This window comes from Enhydra lutris, unplaced genomic scaffold, assembly GCF_002288905.1.
Source record: "Enhydra lutris kenyoni isolate GAN:26980312 unplaced genomic scaffold, ASM228890v2 scaffoldscaffold5, whole genome shotgun sequence".
Classification (NCBI taxonomy): Eukaryota; Metazoa; Chordata; class Mammalia; order Carnivora; family Mustelidae; genus Enhydra; species Enhydra lutris.
The window spans coordinates 43,893,373-43,917,033 of record NW_019154089.1 but is presented as its reverse complement, the minus strand read 5'-3'; the positions used below and the strand labels follow the sequence as shown (position 1 = coordinate 43,917,033).

Below are 23,661 nucleotides of genomic sequence, written 5' to 3'. Positions count from 1 at the left end.
TAAAGAACTGATATAATATTTATTTTTTATAATATAATTTTTTTTTTTAAAAATTTTTTTTTTTTTATTTTTTAAAAATTTTTTTTTTGAAAAAAAATTTTTTTTTTTTTTTTTTTTTGGCTCTGTTTCTGTTTTAGTCATCTTGAGTATCAAGACAAACGTTATCAGCCTTTTGAAGCTGCAGGTACAAATTGGTAGATAGCAAGAAGAGATCTTCTTTGGTCTTTAGCAGGCAAAATTGGGTCAAGAAAGCATAGAACACTGCATAAAACTCCAGCTATCAGGTTTAATTTCCTAATGTCCCATACTGACAGTTTGCCTCTGCTTGACTATAGGATTTCAAATCTAACTGGTTGTTAAGTTGTATCCTATGGAAGGGTGCTGTAGCATACTGATTAAGCGCATGCTCACTGGGGCCACTCTACCTGGGTTCGAGTCCCAGCTCCACCTCTTATCAGTTGTTAAGACTGCAGTGAAATTACTCAGCCTCCTGGCACCTTTAGATTTCCCCATCTGCAAGCTGGGATGACACTACTAGTATCCACACCGTAGGGTTGTTCGAAAATTAAATGAGTACACATGTGAAGTATTTAGGACTAACTAAGCATAGGACTAACTAAACAACTAATGGCATGCCACTAGTTGTTATTCTTTTATCCCATTCTAAAAACAGAATTGAAACAATCTCTACAACTCTGGAGCTAGGTATCAGTAGTTAAGACTGTTCCCCCAGTTTACGCCAATCATTCAATGTTGCTTAATAAAATCGCTGTTATATTGTTTTTTAAATAAAACTTTACCTGGGTATTCAGTGGATTCTGTTGATATCCAAAATGATAAACAATCAGTGGGACATGAAGAACCCATATGTTGATTAAAACTGAACTTCCTCCAAACATTTTCAGTGATCAACATGGAAAAACGGGGATTTTCCATGCAGTTAATCTAAGAGGTTGTAAGAGTATTACTGAATGTTTATTATGTTTAAGGTAAAATAAGAATGAATTTAAGAATACAACTTTTTCTAAGTTTTTTTTTTCTAGTTTCTTTCTAGAAGGACTTCTTACTGTAAGACAAAGGGTTACTATTACTAGTTGAAAACTTTAATTCAGTTTAAGTGTCAGTCACTGAATAAGACCATGGGGTAGTAGAAAGGTCCTGAACAGGATGCTTTATTCTATAATCCTTGTCATCAAAAGGGAAAATACTATAACAGTTTATGGATGGCATATTTCTGGTGAATAAAATCAGCAGTGTTCAATATGAGATTTTTTTAAAAGTTGAAAAAATTTGATGCCTTCTTTGGAACACAGGACATTAGGGCAAAACATCTTTGGCCAGATACCTCAGAGGGAACAGCAGGCTATAACAAATATTTTTAAACCCCATGAAGTCTTTTTGGACTGTGAAAAACCCAACCACACTACTTGAGGTTGGTCAGTACAGTAGCCATCTCAGATTAATAAATTATGATTACATATAGCTCAACTCAGATGGACATATTCTGGCTCATCTTATTAAATGACTTTGAAGCTTTCAGTACAAAGAAAAAATATGTAAGAAGAAATAAACATGGGAAAAAAGATATATCAAAGGGTGTGCTAATTGTTGATTTTTTATTAATATTTCCAGATTCATATTCCCTGTGACTTTGCAAGAGACATTCTGTAAGTTATTTGAACTGTAAATCTGGTTCAAGATATCTTTTGTAGGAATAAAGAAATGTCACTGAACCAGAAGGGAAGCCATTATTTGCATACTCATGGAACACCCAAGGTAGGCATATCACATAGCCTTCACTGTAGTGCCTGCCAGTCGGAATCACCTGAAAAAAGGGTCATATATGGGAACTGGTGCTGAGGTAATTTCCACAACTGAAGGACAGAGAGCCTCACAACAGAGAGGAATTCCTCTCAATAATGCCTAAGTCATTTAAGAGCTGCTGGAGTTTGAAAGATCATTTTCGGGCAACTCTAGACTATCATCTGTATTCTAGCTTCAGGATTCTAGCTTTGGAAACTGTGCAGCAAAGTCAAGTGATTACTTGGAGGTTTCCATTCCAGCTAACACTCTTGGGATTAGGGGTGCTTGTACACAGATTCCTGTGGCTTCAAAATAATAATAATAATAACAAAACAAGTGGGGAGGAGCCCTGAATCACTGAAAGTTTGTTTACACCATTGTCATTTGATGTAGCATCCCCAGCTCTTGCTCATAAATAGCAGTGGCAGGGCACTCCGACATGGGGAGAAGACAGCTGGCTTCACACAGGTGTCGCATCATCTCTCCCCTCACCCCAGACTTGGCCCACGTGCCTCGGACCTTCACACAGTGAGCTGAGAACTGACCTCACCTCAGGTTTACGAGTAACTTCCACCAACCAGAGAGTATTTACATTCCAGCATATGTTTTAACTCACTTTTAAAATTACTTTCTCTTTACAAAATATACTGGCACTTTCCCCATTCCCAGAATATGTGCAAAAATGGAAAATATGCAAACATGCAGTGTGTGTAAGAAACTCATTCTGCCAAGTTTTTCAGATTATTCCAAGCTCAAGACACCTTTGGCCTTTTATCTCCTCACCTCCACACCTAACTTAGTGTCATCCTTAATTTGACTTTTTCTTAGAGGTTTGTTGGTATTAAGAATCACTTGAGGTGTTTATTAAAGTTCAGATTCCTGGGTGTGTACCTCTTACCAGTTTCCCCTGCCCCTGTGCGGTCCTTGCAGAAGAGGACTCCTACCATTTGCATTTTGAGCCAACACCCTAGTTCATTCTGATCATGTGGCCCAGAGGCCCAACTCTGAGAATACTTAATGTTGCTTTTTAATACTAGCTATTTCAAATCTGGCCTCTCTTGCTCTTTTTGCTCCAAATGTCTTTTCTATGTACTTATTAGAAGGAATCTTATTTTTATTAAGAGAACTTGGTAGGGACTGCCTCTCAAGTCAGAGCTGACAACTGCTATTGTATTGCTAAGCGTGTTTTGGAAGCTTCCTGTAGGTTTGTAGGGACCTACGCTATTTGCGCAGTCCCAGAAACTAGAAGTAAAAATCTTCAAATGCCACCAGGGATGGGAAGGTTGATCCTCATGCCTAGCATGCTCATTGTGCTGAAGATAACTGTGGATCAGATCTTTAACCCAGGTCCCTTGTATGATAGCCCTATTCCTAATTGCACCCACCTTTCCCAATATCACCACTATTCCCTCTCTTCTCAAGTTACTATAGACCCAACACTCTGTTAACTCTGCGTGTGAAGGAGAAAAAGGAATGAGTGCCATCAAACTCCAACTTAGGAGGCGTCATCATCAGCCTAAGCTTGGGAAAAAAGCCCCATTACCCTGAGACATGACAACAAAACACATATCTGCTGTCTGCAACTTCATAGCCCCTACTGCTGTGAGAGGAACTAATTTTCTGTAAGAGGAAATGCCAGTTTTAGAACCATGCTTTTTTCCAGCTTAAAAATTTTAAGTGATATAAACAGTCATGATAATAAATTTTAGGAGAGTGGCACCATTATGGAAATGTTTTTGTGATGTGAAAAGCTTAAACTAGGATATTATTGAATATCCTATATTCAATATAGTATATTTCAAAGTATAGTTTCAAAGAGAGCAAATGTGGCTTCAACATATTGAGAGACATTGAAATACTTTGGAAAGTACCACTTGTTTACCTTTTAATTATATTATCCATTTATTTTTTTTTCTAAGATTTTATTTATTTATTTGGCAAACAGAGCTCACAAGTAGGCAGAGAGGCAGGCAGAGAGAGAGGAGGAAGCAGGCTCCCCGTGGAGCAGAGAGCCCGATGTGAGGCTCAATCCCAGGACCCCAGGATCATGACCCGAGCTGAAGGCAGAGGCTTACCCCACTGAGCCACCCAGGTGCCCCTATATTATCCATTTATTAAGTAGATCTTCTGTCACCTTTAACTCTAAAAGGGCATCTTTAAGTTGGAAAGGTTTCCATGGGCTTAGCATGTGGTTCAGGAGTGTGGCTCTTAGACCACTGAGGAGAAAGAGAACAGATACTGTTTAATCCACGCTGAATTTATAACCCAGTGGAAAAGTCAGGCCACAGTTCTGTATCAAACAATCAAAGCCCTTCTTTGGCCCTGGTAGTGACCAGCAATCAAGCTACTATGTGCAGATAAACTGTATTTGCTAAACAATGTTTTAAGATACATGGTCATTTAAACTCGTTGTCAATTTAGATTCAACTAAAATTTGAGGTTCTGTTATAAGCTTGATAGTTGGCTAGATACTTTTACAGAAATTATTTTACTCTTTATTGATCAGTTGAAGAATCTAGACACTTAGACAATTAAGAGGTGGATAAAGTGTTCGCACTTACATATGAATTTATGCTTAGTACTGTCCATGATAAGACACTATTTTTGTCAAATTATCTTTAATTTGGGCCACATAAAATGGTCACAGGTGACTGTATTAGTTTCTTAGGGCTGCTATAACAAATGACCACAAAGTTGGTGGCTTAAAACAACAGAAATTTATTTTCGGACAGTTCTGGGGACCAGAACTTCAGGAGTCCAATATCAGTTTTACTGGGCTGAAATAAAAACGTTGGCAGGGTGACATTCCTTCTGAAGGCTCTCTAGGGGAGAAACCATACATCATCTCTTCCAGGTCCTTGAGCCACATTCCTTGGCTCATGGCCCTTCCTTTGTCCTCAGAGCCAGTAGTACAGCATCTTCAAATCTTCTCTCTGCTTCCATCATCAATCATCCTCTACCCTCTGTGTGTGTATGTCCAATCTCCCTCTGCCTCTATTTTGTAAAGACATTTGTGATGGTGTTTAGGGCCTGCTTGGATAATTTAGGATAATGTCCTCACCTCAAAATCATTGATTTAATCCAGCTGCAAAAACACTGTATGTGATAACGTCCAGATGTTCCAGGGGTTAAGACCCAATATCTTTGGATGACCATTATTCAGCATAATATACCACCTCCTGGACCCACACAATTCACATTCGTCTCTTATGTAAACTACATTCGTCCTATCCCAACATCCCCCAAAGTTTATACACAATATAAACTCCACTCCAAAATCTCATTGAAATATCATCAGTTAAGAAATCCCAAGGCTCATCGTCTACATAATCTAAATCAGTTGTGGGAAAGACACTACTCCATCCTGGGGCAAAATTCCTCTATATCTCTGAATCTGTAAAACCAGAAAATAAAGTATCTCTTTCCAAAATACAATGGTGGGACAGGCATAGTATGGCAGTTACAGACATTTCCATTACCAAAAAAGGAAAGTGGAAGGAAGAAAAAGGAAGAAAAGTGTCACCAGTCCCAACCAATTTCAAAATCTAGTAGGGAAAATTCCTGTAGATTTTAGTGCCTTAGAATAGTCATCCATAGCTTATAGGTCTTATCTCTGGGCCAGTGGTTAGGGTATCTGTCTCTACACCTGTGGTTCTGCCTTCTGTGCCTAAGGCTCTGCCCTCGTGGTGATCCTGGTGATCCTTCCTTCCTTCCTTTTTTTTTTTTTTTTTAAAGCTACCATGTGTTTGTAGCCAAATAGTTTTATTGGCCTCTTTCCTGCCTGTACAGTTGTGGGAATCTGACAGCTCTGTCTCTTTCAGTCTAAGCTGGCAGTGTTTCTGCTGATACAACATTCTCAAAATCTTGTGGGTCTCCTATGTATGTCATAGGCATCCATGTTGGTAGTCGGAGGGTCTTCCTCAGATCCTCCTTTTATAATCTGTATTCCTAGCTTCTGTTGAAATGGCTGAGGGAGCCTATTAGTCACATTGCTAATCTCTCCAGCACTAGATTAAGGCTCTCCAGCCAACCCCGCCCCCAACCCCGGGCCTTTTCTGGAGAGCACACTTCCTTACCAGTGTAGCTCCTAACTGGGTAGGCTGAGGATTTCTCAAATCACCAAGTTCTGGTTCTGTTTTGCTTAATAGTTCTTTCTTCCCTTTATCTCTTTTCTCTCACATTTTACTAAAAGCAGCAAGAAATCAGGCTGCATCTTCAACACTTTTCTTGGAATTCCTCACAGTTACATTTGCAAGTTCACCACAGACAAGTTCTACTGCCCACACGACTGTAATACACAGCTCAGCTAAGTGTCTGCCCCTATATGACAAGGATTGTCTTTCCTCCAGTTTCCAGTAACATGCTCCTTATTTCCTCTAGCTGTCATCAGAATCACTTTTTTTTTTAAGATTTTATTTATTTGGTAGAGAGAGATCACAAGTAGATGGAGAGGCAGGCAGAGAGAGAGAGAGAGGGAAGAAGGAAGAAGGCTCCCTGCTGAGCAGAGAGCCCGATACGGGACTCGATCCCAGGACCCTGAGATCATGACCTGAGCCAAAGGCAGCGGCATAACCCACTGAGCCACCCAGGCGCCCCCAGAATCACTTTTAATATTCATATTTCTACCAATATTCCATTTTGAAGAGATATGTATTCTTTAAGATAACATAGGCTTTCTCTACTCTGTTCTTTACATCCTTCTGAGCCCTTGCCAAAGTGCTCTTTTTTTTTTTTTTTTTTTTTTTTATTTGACAGGCAGAGATCACAAGTAGGCAGAGAGGCAGGGAGAGAGAGCGAGGAGGAAGCAGGCTCCCCGCTGAGCAGAGAGCCCGATGCAGGGCTCGATCCCAGGACCCTGGGATCATGACCCGAGCCGAAGGCAGAGGCTTTAACCCACTGAGCTACCCAGGTGCCCCGCCAGAGTGCTTTTAATGCCTGTATTTCTACAGAAGTCTGTTTAAGACAAAAAAGGCTTTCTCCATCATGTGTCTCAAAATTCTTCCTGCCCATTCCCATTATCTAATTTTGAACTCACTTCCACACTTTTAGGTATTTGTGATAGCAGTACCCGACTCTGAGGTATCAAATCTATATTAGTTTCCTTTGGCTGCTGTAACAAATTGCAATAAAGTTGGTGTCTTAAGGCAATAGTAATTGATTCTTTCACATTCTGGAGGCCAGAATCCCAATATCCACTTGACTGGGCTCAAATGAAGGTGCCAAGCTCCTTCCATAGGCTCTGCGGGAGACACTCTCTCCTCTTCCAGCTTCTACAGCAACATACCTTGGCTCACATTTCCTTCATTCATCTTCAAAACCAAAGCATCACATCTTTAAGTCTCTTTTCCCCTGTTTCCATCACTGAACTGCCTTCTGCGTGTGTCTGATCTCCCTTTGTCTGTCTTTTATAATAAGAACAAGTGACAGCATGTAAGGCCCATCTGGATAATGTAGGATTATCTCTTCATCTACAAAGCCTTAATTCAATCACACCTGCAAAAATTTTATCATAAAAAGTAGCATTCACAGGCTCCAGGATTAAGACTTCGTATCTTTGGATGGCTATTATTCAGCATATCATAGTTGTTATATCCTAATATTGGTATGCTTGCAGAATCTGGTCCTTAATCTAGGCAATGAGTGTATTGAGTAAAAATATTTTAATAATAATTTAGTTCATTGCACTCATTTTGTAGATGAGGTGTCTGAGGTCAGGTTAAAGTAAATGGCATGCCTAAGATTGCACAGCAAATGTTTTGACACGACTAAGACTATGAACCATACACTTTTACTCCCATTCTTTGCAGTACATTCTCCTTCTCTAAATGAATTACCAAGAATTGCTCATTTCTTAATTGTTACCAAATTATTCCAGTATCCAACTATAACTCTAAAAAAAAAAAAGTATCTCACAGCCAACATCAATTTTAAAAGATAGTAAAGTCATCATTTATATCCACTGACTGTAGTCAATAGTAACTTTAGGAAACTGGAGAAATATGGGTCCAATTTCAAGGATTACATAATATTAATATGGGTCCAATTCAAGGATAACATAATATTAATATAATAGGTACATGGTGAGACTGTCCCAGCACCAAGAAGTTTGTGTGAATTTGAGTACTTGACATTCAGTTAAGTAATGATGGCCCTAACATTTTCTGAGTTCTTAGAATTGTAGAACTTAGAACCCAATGGAATTTTAAAAGATAATTTACTTAAACCACATTTTTTCGGGTAGGCAGTATATTAATCATGCTTTCCAGACAAAGTGACAGAACCAAGGAGTCTAAGTGATTTGTATTGAGGATAAGCAGTTAAAAACAACAATTTTTACCCAGTAAATGTATAGAAAGGACCCATTATATGCCAGACTCTGTATTGAGGGCTTGCATGTGAAGGTGAGTATAATATGTACAGTCCTTACCCTCAACATGTTTTCTGTGTATCAGGAAACTAGATGGGTAAACTAATCACATGTGAGAGTGTGTTAAAATACTAGAAACAAAGTGTTTGGGGAGTGTTCAGGAAGGTCTCCTAGAGATGACATCTAACAGGATTTTGAAAGGAGAAGTGCTAGGGGCAAGGGAAGAAATGTCACTCCAGCTAGACCCAGGTGTATATACAAGGTCAGGACATGAGGGGACAAGGAATGTTCTGGAACTAACATCTACTCAGTATGTCTATAATGGGGAGTATAGTAAGAAATGGGGTGGGGAATCAGTAGGGAAGAAATACTGAGGGCCTCACAGGACCTGTTAAGGAATGTAGATCTTGTTCTTCTTCAAGGACATTGTGAAGAAATTAAAGTATTTAATAGGGAACTAGCTTGTTTAGGTTTGTGCCTTACACAGAACAAACTGGCCTTCAAGAGTGAATAGGGTGCCACTGAAAATATGCCAGGGCAAGAGGTACATGGTGAGACTGTCCCAGCACCAACGCAGAAGGTTCTCTTTGCTGATCCTGGACTAGGTTTGAATCCTGACTCACTTAGGCTAACTATCACACTTGAGCCTGGCATCATAACTTTCAGACTCGGTTTTCTCCTGTAAATATAGTATGAGAGTAACAATGACTATTCATTTTATAGATTTTTTCTGAGAATCAACTCATGAACACATAAAAATGCCTTATAAACTATAAAATATAGTAGTGTGATAATCAGCTTTCTGTCTAATCTTATATTAGGCCATGACTTAGGGATCATTTCAGAAAATGAAATAATTTAAAAAAACACAGCAGTCCTAGCATAAAATGGTAATGAGAGCTAACATACTGAGCTCTTAAAGTGTGCCAAGCCCTGTATCGAGAATTTCACATTTATAGTCTCAGTTGTAAGCTTACAAACTCCTCCTGCCAGCACTGATGAGGTAGGTGATGTTATTATCTTCACTTAATTGTTGCAAAGATCATGATGTAGTAATTTGTCCGAGACCACAAAGCTGCCATGCTTTAGAACCCCGATTCTGTATCAAGAAGTTGGTCTCCAGAGCTCATGGGCTTCATCTTGAGTGTAAGTTTCATATTTGTTGTTCATGTCTTAAGCCTCATGTGTTTTAAAAATATTTAAGTAAAGGGCGCCTGGGTGGCTCAGTTGGTTGAGCAACTGCCTTCAGCTCAGGTCATGATCCCAGACTTCCAGGATCGAGTCCCGCATTGGGCTCCCAGCTCCTTGGGGAGTCTGCTTCTCCCTCTGACCTTCTCCTCTCTCATGCTCTCTCTCACTCATTCTCCCTCAAATAAATAAATAAAATCTTTAAAAAAAATATTTAAGTATATTCTTTTGCAAGAGAAGGAGCTGTAGCTACTTTGTTTCTTTTCCTAATCACCTAAACCAGGTAAGTCTGAGCTAATTTAGAACAGTAATGACAAGAAGAAATACACAATGGGAGCAAGTACTGATGAGGCTTCAATAGTAGCCTTTGGGAATCGGCTGAGAAATGACAAAACCCTTCCCAGCGCTATGTGTATTTTAAGAACTTCTGCAGTAGAGACTATTTTAAATTTTTAAGTAACGATGAGTGCCATTTGGGATGGATCATAAGAACTATTTTGTGTCCCTAATATAAAATCAGATTTGAGTTTTGGTTTGTTTTGCTGATCAAGCTAGAATTTCAGTATGTTTAGGCTACATCTATTATACTAAAATTTATACAGCCTTGTAAAATATTTCTCTGCTTTCTCTTTGTTTTTCCTTTACTTCAAGAAGTAAAACAAATAATGAAGGCCAATTTTAAATGAAAAATCTGTTCATGTAGCATTTTAGCAGAAAATTGAAGTTTTCAAATACAAGGGTATTTATATACCATAGTCCCGCCCCACAGGACAGCACTTTCTAGTGTATGTTACTTAGTGTTTCAAGGTAGCCCCAGCCTGTAAACTCTGCTCCACCTCCTTTGCCTACCTGTTATTGCCTGGAAACTTCACACAAGGTTCTGTGCTCTCTTTTAGGACATTCTTGCTCCTCTCGTTCTGTCGATGTCTAGCTGGAGTCCTTATTGCCAATGTGATCCTGCCCATGTCATTCATGCATTGCGTGGGTTGCTGTCCACTTTGTTTCTGCCCTGCTTCTTTGGTGGTTAGTATAAATGTCTTATATTATCTTCCAACTCCTTGTGAGGATCTATGTCTAGATTGTAAACCCTTTGAGGCTATGTGGCCAAAAAGGCCACAATCATGGGATGAGAATCAAGAACCTTCTACAGAATTTACTGAGAACTGAGCCTCTCTGATAATCCTGGCTCAAAATCATATCATAAATTGAAGCATAGTTTGTCTTGAAATATCTCACCTAGAATCGCTTTTCTCTTTTTGCCTTTTCTGCAATAATCTCCTTTCCTCCAATCTCCACAGTTACCTATTTCGTCCCTGTTTGTTTTCCTTTGTTCTTTTACAGTATGTCCTTGAACTCCTGTGTTATCTTCTTAATTTTCAACTCCTCTCTCTCTCTCTCTCTCCTCAAATTATCTTCAGTTTTCAAATATCTGTTACTAGTTTCTTAATAAATCAGATCTTTGTTCTTTCCCCCCAAACTTTAGAGCATTACAAATACTACAATTGCAAATCTTAAATAATTTCAGATGTCCAAATATTTCCCTTTAATAAAAATGCTAAGTGATTCCTCATTCCTGCCTTTCTTCAGTTCCAGTATTTTTACTTCCTTCTTCAGCAAATAATCTGCTAGTTGCTTTCCTGATCCTTTTCCTTAAAACAAAGGGAAGCATCATCTTTACATTTTCTTTATATAATACCCATTTGATGAGGCCTTATTAGGCACCAGGCACTATTAATCTAGTCCAAATCATTAAGTCTGACTTCTCCAAACTTCTCACCAAACCCCAGGCTCAGTGCGCTGATTCTGTACTTCTTGGAGGAGGCATCACTCGCCATCCTCTTCCTACCCCCCACCTTCAGATGCCTTTTAACCATGAGGTTTAGAATAGTTCCCAATTGTTTTCTTTTAGAGTATACTACTTGTTTCTTCCTAGCATTTACCCCAATTTTTCATCACATCTTTGTTTACTTGATCTTTCTTTCTTTCGGTCACTGTCTTTAGACTATGAGAGCAAAACCATCGTTTTTCAGTACTGTATGTATGTGTCACACAGTATCTGACACAAAGCAGGCACCCAATTTCTGCTGCATGAATGAATAATCTCATTTAATTGCAACCATATAGGAAAGAGGAAGGTATTGTTAATGTTGTTGTTTTACTGATAACAACTTGCCCAAGTCATACACTGTTGTCTGGCAGTTCAAAACCTTAACTACACCGACTTCTGTGTCTTCAAAGCACATTTTCAATCCAGGACCATACTTGTAATCACTTTTAATCAAAGCCCACACTTTTAATCCCTCTTTTCTACTGCCTCTTTAGCAGGAACTCTGGACTTAGCCTTTCTTACTTTGATACCGTGGTGCGATTACTTCTCTAGGATTCTTTTTAGATCACAGGTTCTCATTTCAGTTAATTTAACATGCCGTCAAATGCCAGTGCTTGGGTTATATTTCCTTCACACGTTTCTTGTCATGTCAGCCCTTTTGCAGTGCTACTCATTAGCTTGATCTCTTTCCTGGGAGTTCAAAACCCTTGTCTCCATCACTCTAGCAAAAAGCATGTCCTCCTTCCACAGTCTGTGTCTAAATGCTCTCTGGCTTCTTCTGCTTTTCCTCTGGCTTCGCACCTTCTAATTATGTCCTTTACTGTCTCTCTTGCTTCAGCTTTAAAGCACTTCTGTAGTTCTGTTTATTAAATTTTTATTCCATAATCTGATCAACACGCTTAGCACTTTTTTTTTTTCATATTTGTGGAATCATACCCTTCTATGGAGATGTTCCAAAAAATGCCCTAGAAATCTGGTTTACTAAATTGGTAATTACTGTTATTAATAACATTGTAAATATAGCTCACTTTAGATGAGAAATAGTTTGTAAATTAATATCATATGTCACCATTTTCCCCATGTTACAAAATATTAATTTTTCTTTTAATAATTCTATTAATAAATTGAAGAAATTTAGGCTTTGGAAATATATCTACATCTATATATTTATATAATTTGAAACCAATTGTGTTTTTTTAATTTGAAGTCAATTGTAAAAAGAAGCTTGACTTTTAATTACTATGGTAACAGAGCAATCTAACATATATAGTCAGATTCTGTATATAATAAAAATAAATTTAATTCAGCCATCAGTACAAAAAGGCTCTTCCTTGAAAGAAATATGAACACATGTTTCTATTAACTCAAATTTTAACTCTTGTCAGTGTCTTAATATTTTTCCAACAAAGATATATGCATTTCTATATTTGGTCAGGTTGGAGTATATATATGCATGTGTATTTTACATTTTTTGACAATCATTATTAATAAGAAAATGAGTTTTATTTTTTAAAGCTACATTTGGCAGGGATGTACAGAGAAGCTTTGTAATTTAAGGAAAATCATGAAAATGGAAATAATAAAAACCTTTATGGTTAGCATTCATCTTCTTTGAAATAAATGTTGACTAAAATAGAAGAAAAATAGTTATTTGATTCTCTAAATCGTCTTTACTTTCTCTCACAGGAGTCCAAAGACAGAAAGGTAGGGAAATTGACAAAGTAGCTAGTAAGTGTTACATGTACTAAAACAAGTTAAAAGAACGGTAAAAGGAACCTGTAAAGAGAGTAATTGGAAACAGAATATTTAATCTGGGACAAACTACAGAAGGATGATTTAATAACCAGTCAGCATTCATTCACAGAAGGTACTTTTCTGTGGTTTGCCTATTTCACTAAAGGCAAGGCTATAAGAAATTGACCTGAGTGCTGGGATAAGAGAGAATTCACTGGAGATGCAACATGAGAAGAGACTCCTGATGGGGTATGTGGAATTTACATTGCTGAAGAAGTTTATGCATAGAATATAAGCTATCTACCTTGGATGTTGCACATTCAAAAAGGTTGAGGCTGCTGACTCCAAATATGACATGTAAGCAATGATAATGGATGACTTTCCCTGGCCCAAGTGGTATGGAAAGGGTTTGGAAACCAGGGAAAAGTTGGGTGGGAGGAGAGGACAAGAAAAAGAGGAGGAAAATAATGAAGGACTGAAAAGGCATCATGGTTTCTGAAAAAGTATCAGAGGCAGGGCTACCACAGGTGGCTAATATTTCAGGTGTATAAATGTCTCAAGACAGAACTATCGAGGCCCCTGGGTGGCTCAGTCTTTAAGCGTCTACCTTCAGCTCAGGTCATGATCCCAGGGTCCTGGGATCGAGCCCCGCATTGGGCTCCCTGCTCTGCAATGAACCTGCTTCTCCCTCTCCCACCCCCCCCCTCCCGCTTGTGTTCCCTCTCTCACTCTTTCTCTCTGTCAAATAAATAAATAAATTCTTAAAAAAAAAAAAAAAAAGACAGAACTATTAGAAGTTGATGAGCCTTGACTTGTAGAGACTTTATGAATATGTCAGGTTATCCTCAAATAGGGGCAAGGCATCAAACAAGGTTAAGGATGAAAACCAACACATACATTTTTCAGTAAAGCATGTTAACACCAGGTGCTTGAAAGAAAATAATGATTATAGAAAAATGATCTTTTTAAAAAGTTCTCAATTTTGCAGTTAAACATTGCTATTTGGAATTGAGTTGCAGTTAACCCACACTATTCATAATTAAGTGATAGCTGTGGTGCAGTTATTAGGTTATATTTAGTTGACAGTTACCTGAAGTTGGGGATATATCGACTTAATCAATACTTTGCCTCTTCTATTATGGTTAATTAAATGGTTCATTAATCACTCCATGTCATCATTCACTGTAGGAAGCATGCCAAACATTTGAAAATTCCTCATTAATGATAACACACATACTGACAGATTAGATATAGGTAAAGGTGGACAGATTTAGGCTAAAGAATTATTAGGTGAACTATAAAATGAGGCAATGCTTTACTGCCAGCACTATGAATCTTTCAGATGGTAATTGGATGCACGTGTTAGCAGCAGTAAAAAGTCACTGTCCAGTTGTCCACCTTACATGGGAATCTACTCCGAGTGTCTTCTTTGATTTATTGTTCCAATTAGAACACAGTGTTCAAAGAAAGAACACAACTGACCTGATTTTAAGGCCAGGGAGCCTTTAAGGCTATTATTTGGTGAATGACCTGACTCCCTTTTAGGTATCTTGAAACTTTCTATTTGTGTCAACTCTGTACTGATTAAATATTTGGTTTTAAACTGATTCTATAAAACATTGACACTTTATATTCATTAATTCTTGGTCAGAGTGTCACTGATGACTTCCCAAGATGCAGGTACATTTTCTTTCACTAACTTTAGAGGCCTAGTTCTAGGTTGTCACTTGTCATCCAGACTGACTGGCACAGGTAAAGGGAGCAGGCACTGGGGTGGGGGGGGAGGGGAAGAATGCCAGTGATGAAAAGTTAAGTATTTTTGATTGGCAAAACCAAGTAACAACACCACTGGTCACATGGTAAATGTAAATGAGTCTGAAATCATTGCAATACACCATAAAAAATGAAGCTATTTCTACATAAAAGACTTGAGACAAAATGAGGTTCATTATCTTCTAGACTGTGATAAAGCTGTATTAAAATTACATAAACATAAATCTTATGTCTCATCATACTGGAAGATTGAAAAAGAACTTAAATTCTGGGAGGGAAATGCTAATATTTTACTTATTTATATTAAGCAAGTATCAACTCTTAATGTGAACAAATGTTGGAATAGTAATACTAAAAATGTCATCTGAATTACTCTTCAGTGCAGAGTTCACAGAATTAATGTTAAGATAGATTAAAATCACTTTGAACTAATACACATGTATTACTCTTCTTTCTGAAGGATAATAAAGAAATATCATTTGTACTACAATTTTGAATAAGTATCCAGACATTTAAGGCTTAGGAAAGATGCAGATATTCACAGGCAGCTCATAAATGTGAGGAACATTAGCTCCATTTCAAATGAGCTGTCAACTTTTTTCCAGCATTTTTGGCTTGTGGAAAGTCAGACATTTGTATAATAAATGGGGTTTGCCTCTGCACATGAAGGTGACTGTGCAGGAATTTAAAGTGCTCATTCATATTCTACTCTAAGTCCATTAAACACTAAAAAAATGAACTGGGATAAGCCTTTTTGCTCTAAACCAGACAGTAAAAGTATAGAAGAAAATATGCATGCAATGGAGTTTCCTTCGCTCTGTGAGATACAATTTTTCTTTTAAATTCTGTGCTTAATCATCATTTTGAAAACACCTGTTTTTAAAGAATGGGCCATACCTTTGCCTAATAGAATCCTAAAATACCCAAGACCTACCTAGAAATTGGCATTTCTGAGTTCTCATACTCTAATATTGGCATGTGATTTCTGCCAACTGTTTTCTTGGGTTTCTTCTAGTAGGTTATAAATCAGGTTTATGAAGAGGAAACTCTGTAACTGTGCATTTTTTAAGTGGATTTATGACAAAGCCATCAAAGTGGAGGGTCCATATGGTAGGAATGCAGTAAAGGCAACAGGACAGTGTCATGTAAACATTAAATACAGTGCCTTCCACCTGCATAAATCCTCAGTGCGCATGATTAAGTGCTGTCAACTGTAAATTATGCAACCAAACTCTAGAAATGACCACAACTTAAATAAGATACCAGTTGTATATAGGTTTTCTTTCCAAAAATCCATTGTATATTTATTAGGAGATGATATTAAAATCCCTATTTTTCTCAACAATTACTTTCTCGCCCTTACTTAACTTCCTATAATAAGTCCTAGTCCTGACTCAGAAGTAATAAGGCAAACCTTTAATCCTAGACAGTAATTTGTCATTTATATGTGGTAAAATACCTTTTAGATTTGTAGACTCATTTTAAAGCCTTCTTAATATATATATAGCTTGAGGTCTCTATGATTTTGCCCTTTTTAGAGTCGTATATCAGAAGTTTCTGCAACAGCCCAATTTCACACTGGTATTTACAAAAAAAATTACTTTATTACACGTGGGAACAATTAAACATTTTGCCCTCAGCTGTAAACAATTACTATACACAATGACATTCACGGGGTTTTCTCAAATGGTCATGTATTTCTAATGCCCTGTTGAAGAGATGAGATCTGTGTACATGTACTTTGTATTTCCACAAGCAGATATATTCCCAAACAAAATATTGAAAGAGATATTTCACTTAGATAATGCACTAACCTTGTCTGATACCATGTAGCCACCCGCAGTGACGACACCTTGAACATGTTTCATTTCTGTTCCTCTCCCAATTTACTACTGTTCCAGTTTGAACCTGAAGAACTGTCGGTGTTCATTGCAAGAAGTGATTACGATTTTAGAATTTGTTGTTTAGAGTTTTGAGGCATCTAATTAGAATATTATTGGCATCAATGTTGCCAGTAGTGGAGGTAAAAGAAATAACCAAATAGATTTGGTTTCCAGTTGAATGACCTTGGATAATTTCCTTTTTTCAGCTTCATCTTTGAAAAAATATGGATAGTTATACCTTAATTATAGGACCATGATGTGTTAAATGATCTATATTTTTGAAGAAATAGGCACATGCTACACTGATTTCTCTGTTGTTTCCAGAGCTCCTTTCCTGCAAAGACTCCTAAGCACTGTGGCTTTCTGTTTTGAGAATAGCCATTCTCGGCAATCTCAAGTTTAGGGATACATTTTCTTTTCACTAGACTCCCCTTTTCTACAAGTGACAACCGTGGGAGAAGCCCACAGTCCACTCACATCCAGAAGTAAGTCTACCCCGTCCCAGTTGCAAGGGTATCTAACAGCTGTATCCAGGCTTTCTAGGAGGCCAGAACTGGAGCTGAGTGGTAATGTTTTAAGGGCAAAGCGCTAGATGTAAAGAATGATAAAACAAACTTAAATGAGCCTAAGCAAACCTAGTGACAGATACACTACAGCTATTCTAAATTATTCAAGCTTTCTTAGACTTCTAGCTGAAAAAACAATTCTTCTTTGCTCCCTTTATTCTATTTTCATACAATGGCATAGAAGCAAACCAAAACCACCCCTCTTCCACTGAAAAAAAAAAAAAAATTATAATCACCCAAATTGCGAAGAGTTTCTTTAGGCATATAATATTTTTAGAACCATCCAATTTCTGGGAACCAGCTTTGGAGGTAGAAGTTAAAAATGATTTTGCAATGCTTATGGGTGATTTCCTTACTTCCCTTTTGTTAGTATTTTGCTGGCAAAAAGCCAATAAAGCAGTTGTTTAATTACCCAGGACATCCCAAACATGTAACCTCTTAGATAAGCTGTTATTGTATTTTAGCAGCAATAATACTAGGGTCAAAAGTAACAAAGAAAATTAAGCTTCAAATAAGCAAACCTCAAAAGAACAGCTTTGTATATTGAGAATAATTAATAACTTGTTTAGGAAAATGTTACTGAAAAGTGGTTTTTGGACAAGGAACTGACACTCTTCAGAAACCCTAATATTTAGCAGGCTACCATTTGGTGGGCTGGCTGGCTGGTTACCCTGTAGGCATGGCAAAAGTTTGTTTACATGTAATTATGCAACATTTAGACAATATCTTAATGATACCATGTAGTTCAGCTGAATCAGTCCAGCTGGAAATTGTAGCAGTGTTCTGATTACCCAGCCACATGTGAAATTAAGACTTTTTCAACCTCTACTTTTCACTTGCTATGTTTTGATACAGATGTTCTTGGAAAGCCTAAATTATTCTGGTTTGACATTATTTAGCAGTAAGCCCCACCCCCTTTCATTTTCAATCATTAATTAACATTGCATTACTATATAAGATATGATATTTTAACAAGGGCTGTTGCTACACTTTATCATATGGAAGAGATATTATTATATTTTGGATAGTTAAAGTGGAAATTTTCCACATTAGTTTTTATGCAATAAAAATTATATACTCTTCTGTTCACAGATAAGTCTTGTTGTAAAAACATACTTCTCTGTGTATCCTGACAATCATTTTATTAATAAGCACACACGATTATTATTTTAGAAAATATTAATTTCAGTTGCATAAACAAACTAGTATAGATTGGTCCTTGTATCACATTATAAAGACACTTAAAATATACCAATAGCAAAATCAAATTAGTGTCAGAAAAAAAAATGGAATTTTGCTCAAGGTTAACACTTTGAAAATATATTTATCTCCATGAACTAAAAATACAAAGAAAGGTTTCAATCAATGGGGATTTTTTTTTTTTCTTTTTAAACTCCCATCTCACTCTTTAGCAAGTGTTTAGCTTACTTCTTCCCCTATCATCCTACCTGGATGACACAGCTCTTTTGTTTTAGAAGTGAACAAAGGTATTAAATTTTAATCAACAACTATTACATCTATGCACAGTATCTAATGAATTCAGGTAACAAATGACTTTCAAACAAAAAAAATCATAAATGACATTATTTCAGCCACTTTCTATGAATCAGAATGGAAAAAAAAGAGGTAATGGACTATTTAACATCTCTATATTAAATACAAGATGGAATACTTTAAAATACTTTCACAAGTACATTTATTACTTCTAAACATACTGCTAATTTTAGTAAATGGAAGCAGCTGCTGAAGAGGAACAGAAGTTAATGCTGAATATATGTGGATCCCCAAATAAGAAATCTTAAGTCTTAATTCCTGTAAATCTTTATTTAAAAAGAGAATGCTAAATTCTGATTAACTGTCTTTCCCCTTAGTACCAGATACTTTTCTGGGCCAAGGTATCTTGGAATGTCCAACCCTTGTATTTAAGTCAGTTGGCAAGAAATTCCCAAACAACTGACACATAAAGGGTAATTTGGAAGGACCACTGAGATAGTGCTAAATGGTCATTAAAGATGTTTAAATGTCATTGTCTACTGTCCTCAGTGTGCCATTACATAGCCTCAGGATCCTTTCAAACAGCAATCAATAGAGAGTGAATAAGTCTCACCACTTGAAAGTAACTAGGAAAGGAAGCCAACGGAATAATCTGGCTTTGCTGGACTGATTCAAGAAGAGACACAATATCCACCCCTCCTCTTCTAGTTCTCCCTCCCTCTACCCATCCCACAGCCGTGCAAGAAAGAAGCGAAAGAGCTAAAGAAGGAAAGAGAGAGAAGAAAACGGAAAGAAATCCAGGGATGAGGTGGAGGGCGTAATTCGTCCTGAGCAGAAAACCTCATCCAAGGGGACAAACTATAGCCATGGAAACAGACTTATGACTTTTACTTTGAAAATAAAAGAATGACAATGAAATTTGTGTGAGGTCTGTGTGAATCCAGTCCCAGATGTTCACAGTGCCATAGTAGTACGGCTGTGCAATATGAGAGGTTTCAGAAGAAAGGAGTACCACAGGCCGCCACAAAGCAGCGCATGTGCCACTGACGATGCAGACTTGAGCATCACGTTACCGAGAGAGAAGGCAGGCAGAAGACAAACAGCAGCGGTGGTGCCTGAAAAGCTAACTTCATGGACTGCGATCACACAAACCAACACGAGGGGGGAAAAAATCAGAACCAGAAAAATGTTTGCACTCCTGTCTAGATAGGTAGTGGGGTAAAGAGAGCAGGGTGGGGAGCCAGCGGAATTGACTTTTCTTTCTTAAATAAAGGTCCCATAAAGCCCCTATAATTGACAGCTGCTAATTATTTTCAGCTCGAGGAAACTGTCCCCAAACTCTTAATAAGATTGCCAGCGAAAAGAAACCAAATGTGTTTACTTGAGCCATTTCCAGAAGGGAGGGAGAGGGGACCTTGAGATGAGGTGCGGAAGGGCTATGGAGACGGAGAGGGGGCATCTAGGCACAGCAACAACTCTCCAGCGCCCTGCGTGGTCCTGGGAATGACAAGCCAGAGAGACGGGGCAGAAGGGGTGGCAAAGAGTCGGGGGTGTGGAGGGAGCTGCGCCAAGGAGAGGGGGTGCGGCAGCACAATGTATGGGGGGGTGATTTAGTGTGAAAGTATTCCACTTAATCATTTTACAGGGGTTGGGGACGTAAATATTTAGCTGGCCACATCTGGAACAGATTTTCCCCCCCTTGTGGGGTGGGGGGTGGATAATTGGAAGGAGGGGAGCGCGCGTTTGTTACTTACTGTACGGGCAGTTCTCCTTCTTGGTACCGCTGACCTTCCCGTTCTTCTCAATCTTAAGAAAGTACTTGGTAAAAGAGAATAGCTTTCTCCAGCGGACGTCTCCTTGGAGGTGATTGTAGCTCCGCACATGCCTCCCCGCACTGGCAGGAGAGGAGAAGGAGGAAGACGACGAGGAGGAGGAGGAGGAAGAAGAAGAGGAGTTGGTGGCCTCTGGTGACACCATGTCCTGACCAAGGGCTTGGCAGGTGACAGGGATGGAAGACACCAAGAACAGCAACAAGAAGCAGCAGCAGCAGCCAGGCAGGTGGGGAAAGGCTGAGGCACAATGTGTCAGTATCCATTTCCACATTGTACTGACACTCTCGGCACTGGAAATTGTCTCATCAGAAGGAACATACTGGAAGGGTAAGACCTGGTGCGAGGCAAGGAGACAGCTGGAGGTGGCGGCCGCTGGTTAGCTCCCTCTGGGCGCGGATCTGGCCAGAAGTGAATGCACCAACATCCATAACTCCTCGGAAGGGCCGGCTGCCTCTCCTCGCTCCTTTCTCGGATCCGCTGCCGTGCGCCTCTCGAGTCTCCCGGTGAATGGTGGACGTGGGTGGCCGCAGTAGCAGGAGCTGGTGGTGGCGGTGGTGGTGTTGGTCACCAGCGATCTTCACTCCCCTAGGAGTTACTTTGTTCTCTTCTTCACTCCTTTCTTCACCATGTTAGATGCAAAAAAAAAAAAAAAAAAAAAAAAAAAGGTCTAAAAAACAGATGACAGCACGGTGAACAAAACCCACAGAGGTCGGGGTGGGAGGCTGGGGGAGATATCTGCGCCTCTCGGGGGTTGGCACCTTGTCGCCCCTCTCCGCAGAGCCCCAGCCTGCTAGCCGGTTCTAAAAGCGCGTCCCTTTGGAGTTGTCAGAACTGGAGGCGAGCTGCCGGTCGCCGTTGTTTCCTTCCCCCTCTTGCTTTCTCTTTTTGGTGGTGCCTGTTGATTTGAAGCCTCCAGAAAGTCACTTCTTGTTTGGGGGAGATGGCGGTTGGTGTTTTGTTTGGCCCTGTTTCCCTCCCCCCCCCCCTCTTCCTTTGGAAAGCCCGCTTGTAAACAGGTTGAAGCCTGGAGTCTAAATGTCAGTGATTCTAAGCCAGAGGTGGGCTCTGCCTCTGCTGGTCAAACCTCATTTGCAGGGGTGGAGAAGCGGGGGGAGGGGGGTCAAACGGCGGTGGGACATCTGAAACCCTCGGCTGCTGGGAACGCCAGGGAGAGGGAGGGGGAGGGGGCCGAGAGGGGGGGAGAGTAGGGGAGCAAGGAGGAGAGAGCCCGATGCCTCCGCGGAGCTGGGGGCTGCCGGGTCCCTTCCCCGTGGCCCCGCGGCCGCAGCCTCCGCCCCGCGCCTCCAGCTCCGGCGAGCTGCTGGGAAGCCGCGGCGTGCGGGCCACCGGCGCGGGCTGCCTCCTCGGGCTCTCCGAAGTTTGCCGTCCTCCAGCCTGAACCGGTCCCCTCTGGGGAGCCCCCTTCTCACTTGTTCTCCAGCTAGGAGCTTTTCCCCCCTTCCTCTGGCAGAGAAGCACTTCTGAGCCACCTGGAGCTTGCCGCCTGGCGGACTGTTTCCCCCCCACCTCCGGCTCCCAGAAGGAGGGGCGGGTTGGGGGAGAAAGCGGAGGATGCTGTGGATAAACCCTCTAAAGCAGCAGATTATAAACTGGTCGGAGTGAGCACAGAAAAGGGAGACATAATTAGCTTCTTTTCCTCCTCTTCTGCCAGCTTCCAAGGAGGTCTCCGCTTTAATGAATCACTGATTTCTCGCTTCCGTTGCTGAAGTAAAAAGTTCACACTTTGGCCCTCTCTGCCTTTTAAGCTGAGGGAGATTTATCGTCACCCTTAAAAGTCGCCTCTCCCTTGGCGCAAATGAAATAGGGGACCGAAAGGACCAGTTTCTAATTGCTAGCATGAGTCCTTTACTGAATCACGGGTGCACTTCAAAGCGAACGCACTTTACTGCGATTGCGAAGATTTACCCATAGGATTTGGCCGAATGTTCTGCTGTTTTCCATGCGATTTCCTTTGCACTTGGCCATAATAGGGGCGTCCTTCTTTTTTCTATCCTTACATTTAATGTTAAGAGGGCTCTATTTTAGGATAGAGCTGCACTACCAGTTCTCCCTCCTTATCACCCTCACCGGGTCGCTAGCAATGCTCACAATCCAGGTATTGATAGAACCAAATCCCTGGCTAGGAAGCCTTGCCAAGAATTAAGAGGCACGAAACGCAGGTAACTGAGATAATCAGTTCTGATCCCAGTAAGAGATAGTTCCAAGAGGATCCGTACAAGAATTGCTGTGTACTGGGTAGGGAAGGCTTGACTGGGAGGAGGAACTGAAGATGTCATGGCGTCAAATATTTGTGTTCTGTAAGGCAGTTAAACATTAGTGTTATGTCGAAGCATATGAAATTGCTGCATTTTCTATTTTTTGACCTTCCAAAGCGGCAATTTCATATGCTGCAACTTAATAGTTAGACTGCTGTTCTAAGATGGAGAATCGCTTCAAGGTGATCTTGGGAGTTTGACCTCTGTAACTGTAATTGGAAAGGAGCTAATCAGAGGGGCTGGTGTCTGTATATACAACAAGCCAGAATCCCTACAATGTGCATTTGACCTTAGTCTTCATTGTGAAGAGGAGAAAATACAGAGAAATAAAAAATCTAACTTTAGCGATGGGCATTAGCAATGATTGCCCAATTACGTTGTTTAGTGACCTGAAAAAAATGACTACTTGCATCTGCTTATACTTTCCTATGCATTCAGAGCCTTTGAAATAGAACCATGTAATGCTAGAATCAGGATTTTAATTGCATTTGTTTATAACCAGTTGCAATGCTTACTGAAAAGATTTTGACAATGTGGTGAATAGCACAGTAGGTTTTTTTAATTTAATACAATTAGTTTTGATTTTTGTAGCCATTAATTGGAAACTTAAATAAAGAACATACGTCATTCGTATGCTCGAAGTTTTGTTCTTTCATTAAAGCTTGGATGTTTAAAAATGAAATCACTGTGCTAATTTTAATTTTCTAGTTCACAGTTTTATACCTGACCTAACGAATGCTTGAAAGAAAGCGTAGTGTTTCTAAGGGATTTGAGTTTCAGTCCAACTGTTCAGTAGAATCCAAATGTTCGAACTGACAAAACTAATTAAAACTGCATGTTTTTTTTAATGTTTGATGAAACCATACAGTAAAGATTCTGCAGTAAAAAGTTATAAAATATAGGAAGTTGTAATTTTG

The 23,661-nt window shown here is 39.4% G+C and overlaps 1 protein-coding gene across 1 annotated transcript in view; it reads right to left on the bottom strand.

Annotated features, from left to right (window-relative positions):
- The window catches only part of LOC111141115 (fibroblast growth factor 10), an 80,475-nt gene extending 59,442 nt beyond the window's left edge, over positions 1 to 21,033 (bottom strand). The window contains exon 1 of the mRNA XM_022493457.1: positions 20,391 to 21,033. Coding sequence (XP_022349165.1) covers positions 20,391 to 20,739 — 349 coding nt within the window. The 5' untranslated portion in view covers positions 20,740 to 21,033. The remainder of the gene's footprint in view (positions 1 to 20,390) is intronic.
- Between the last annotated feature and the right edge of the window lie 2,628 nt (positions 21,034 to 23,661).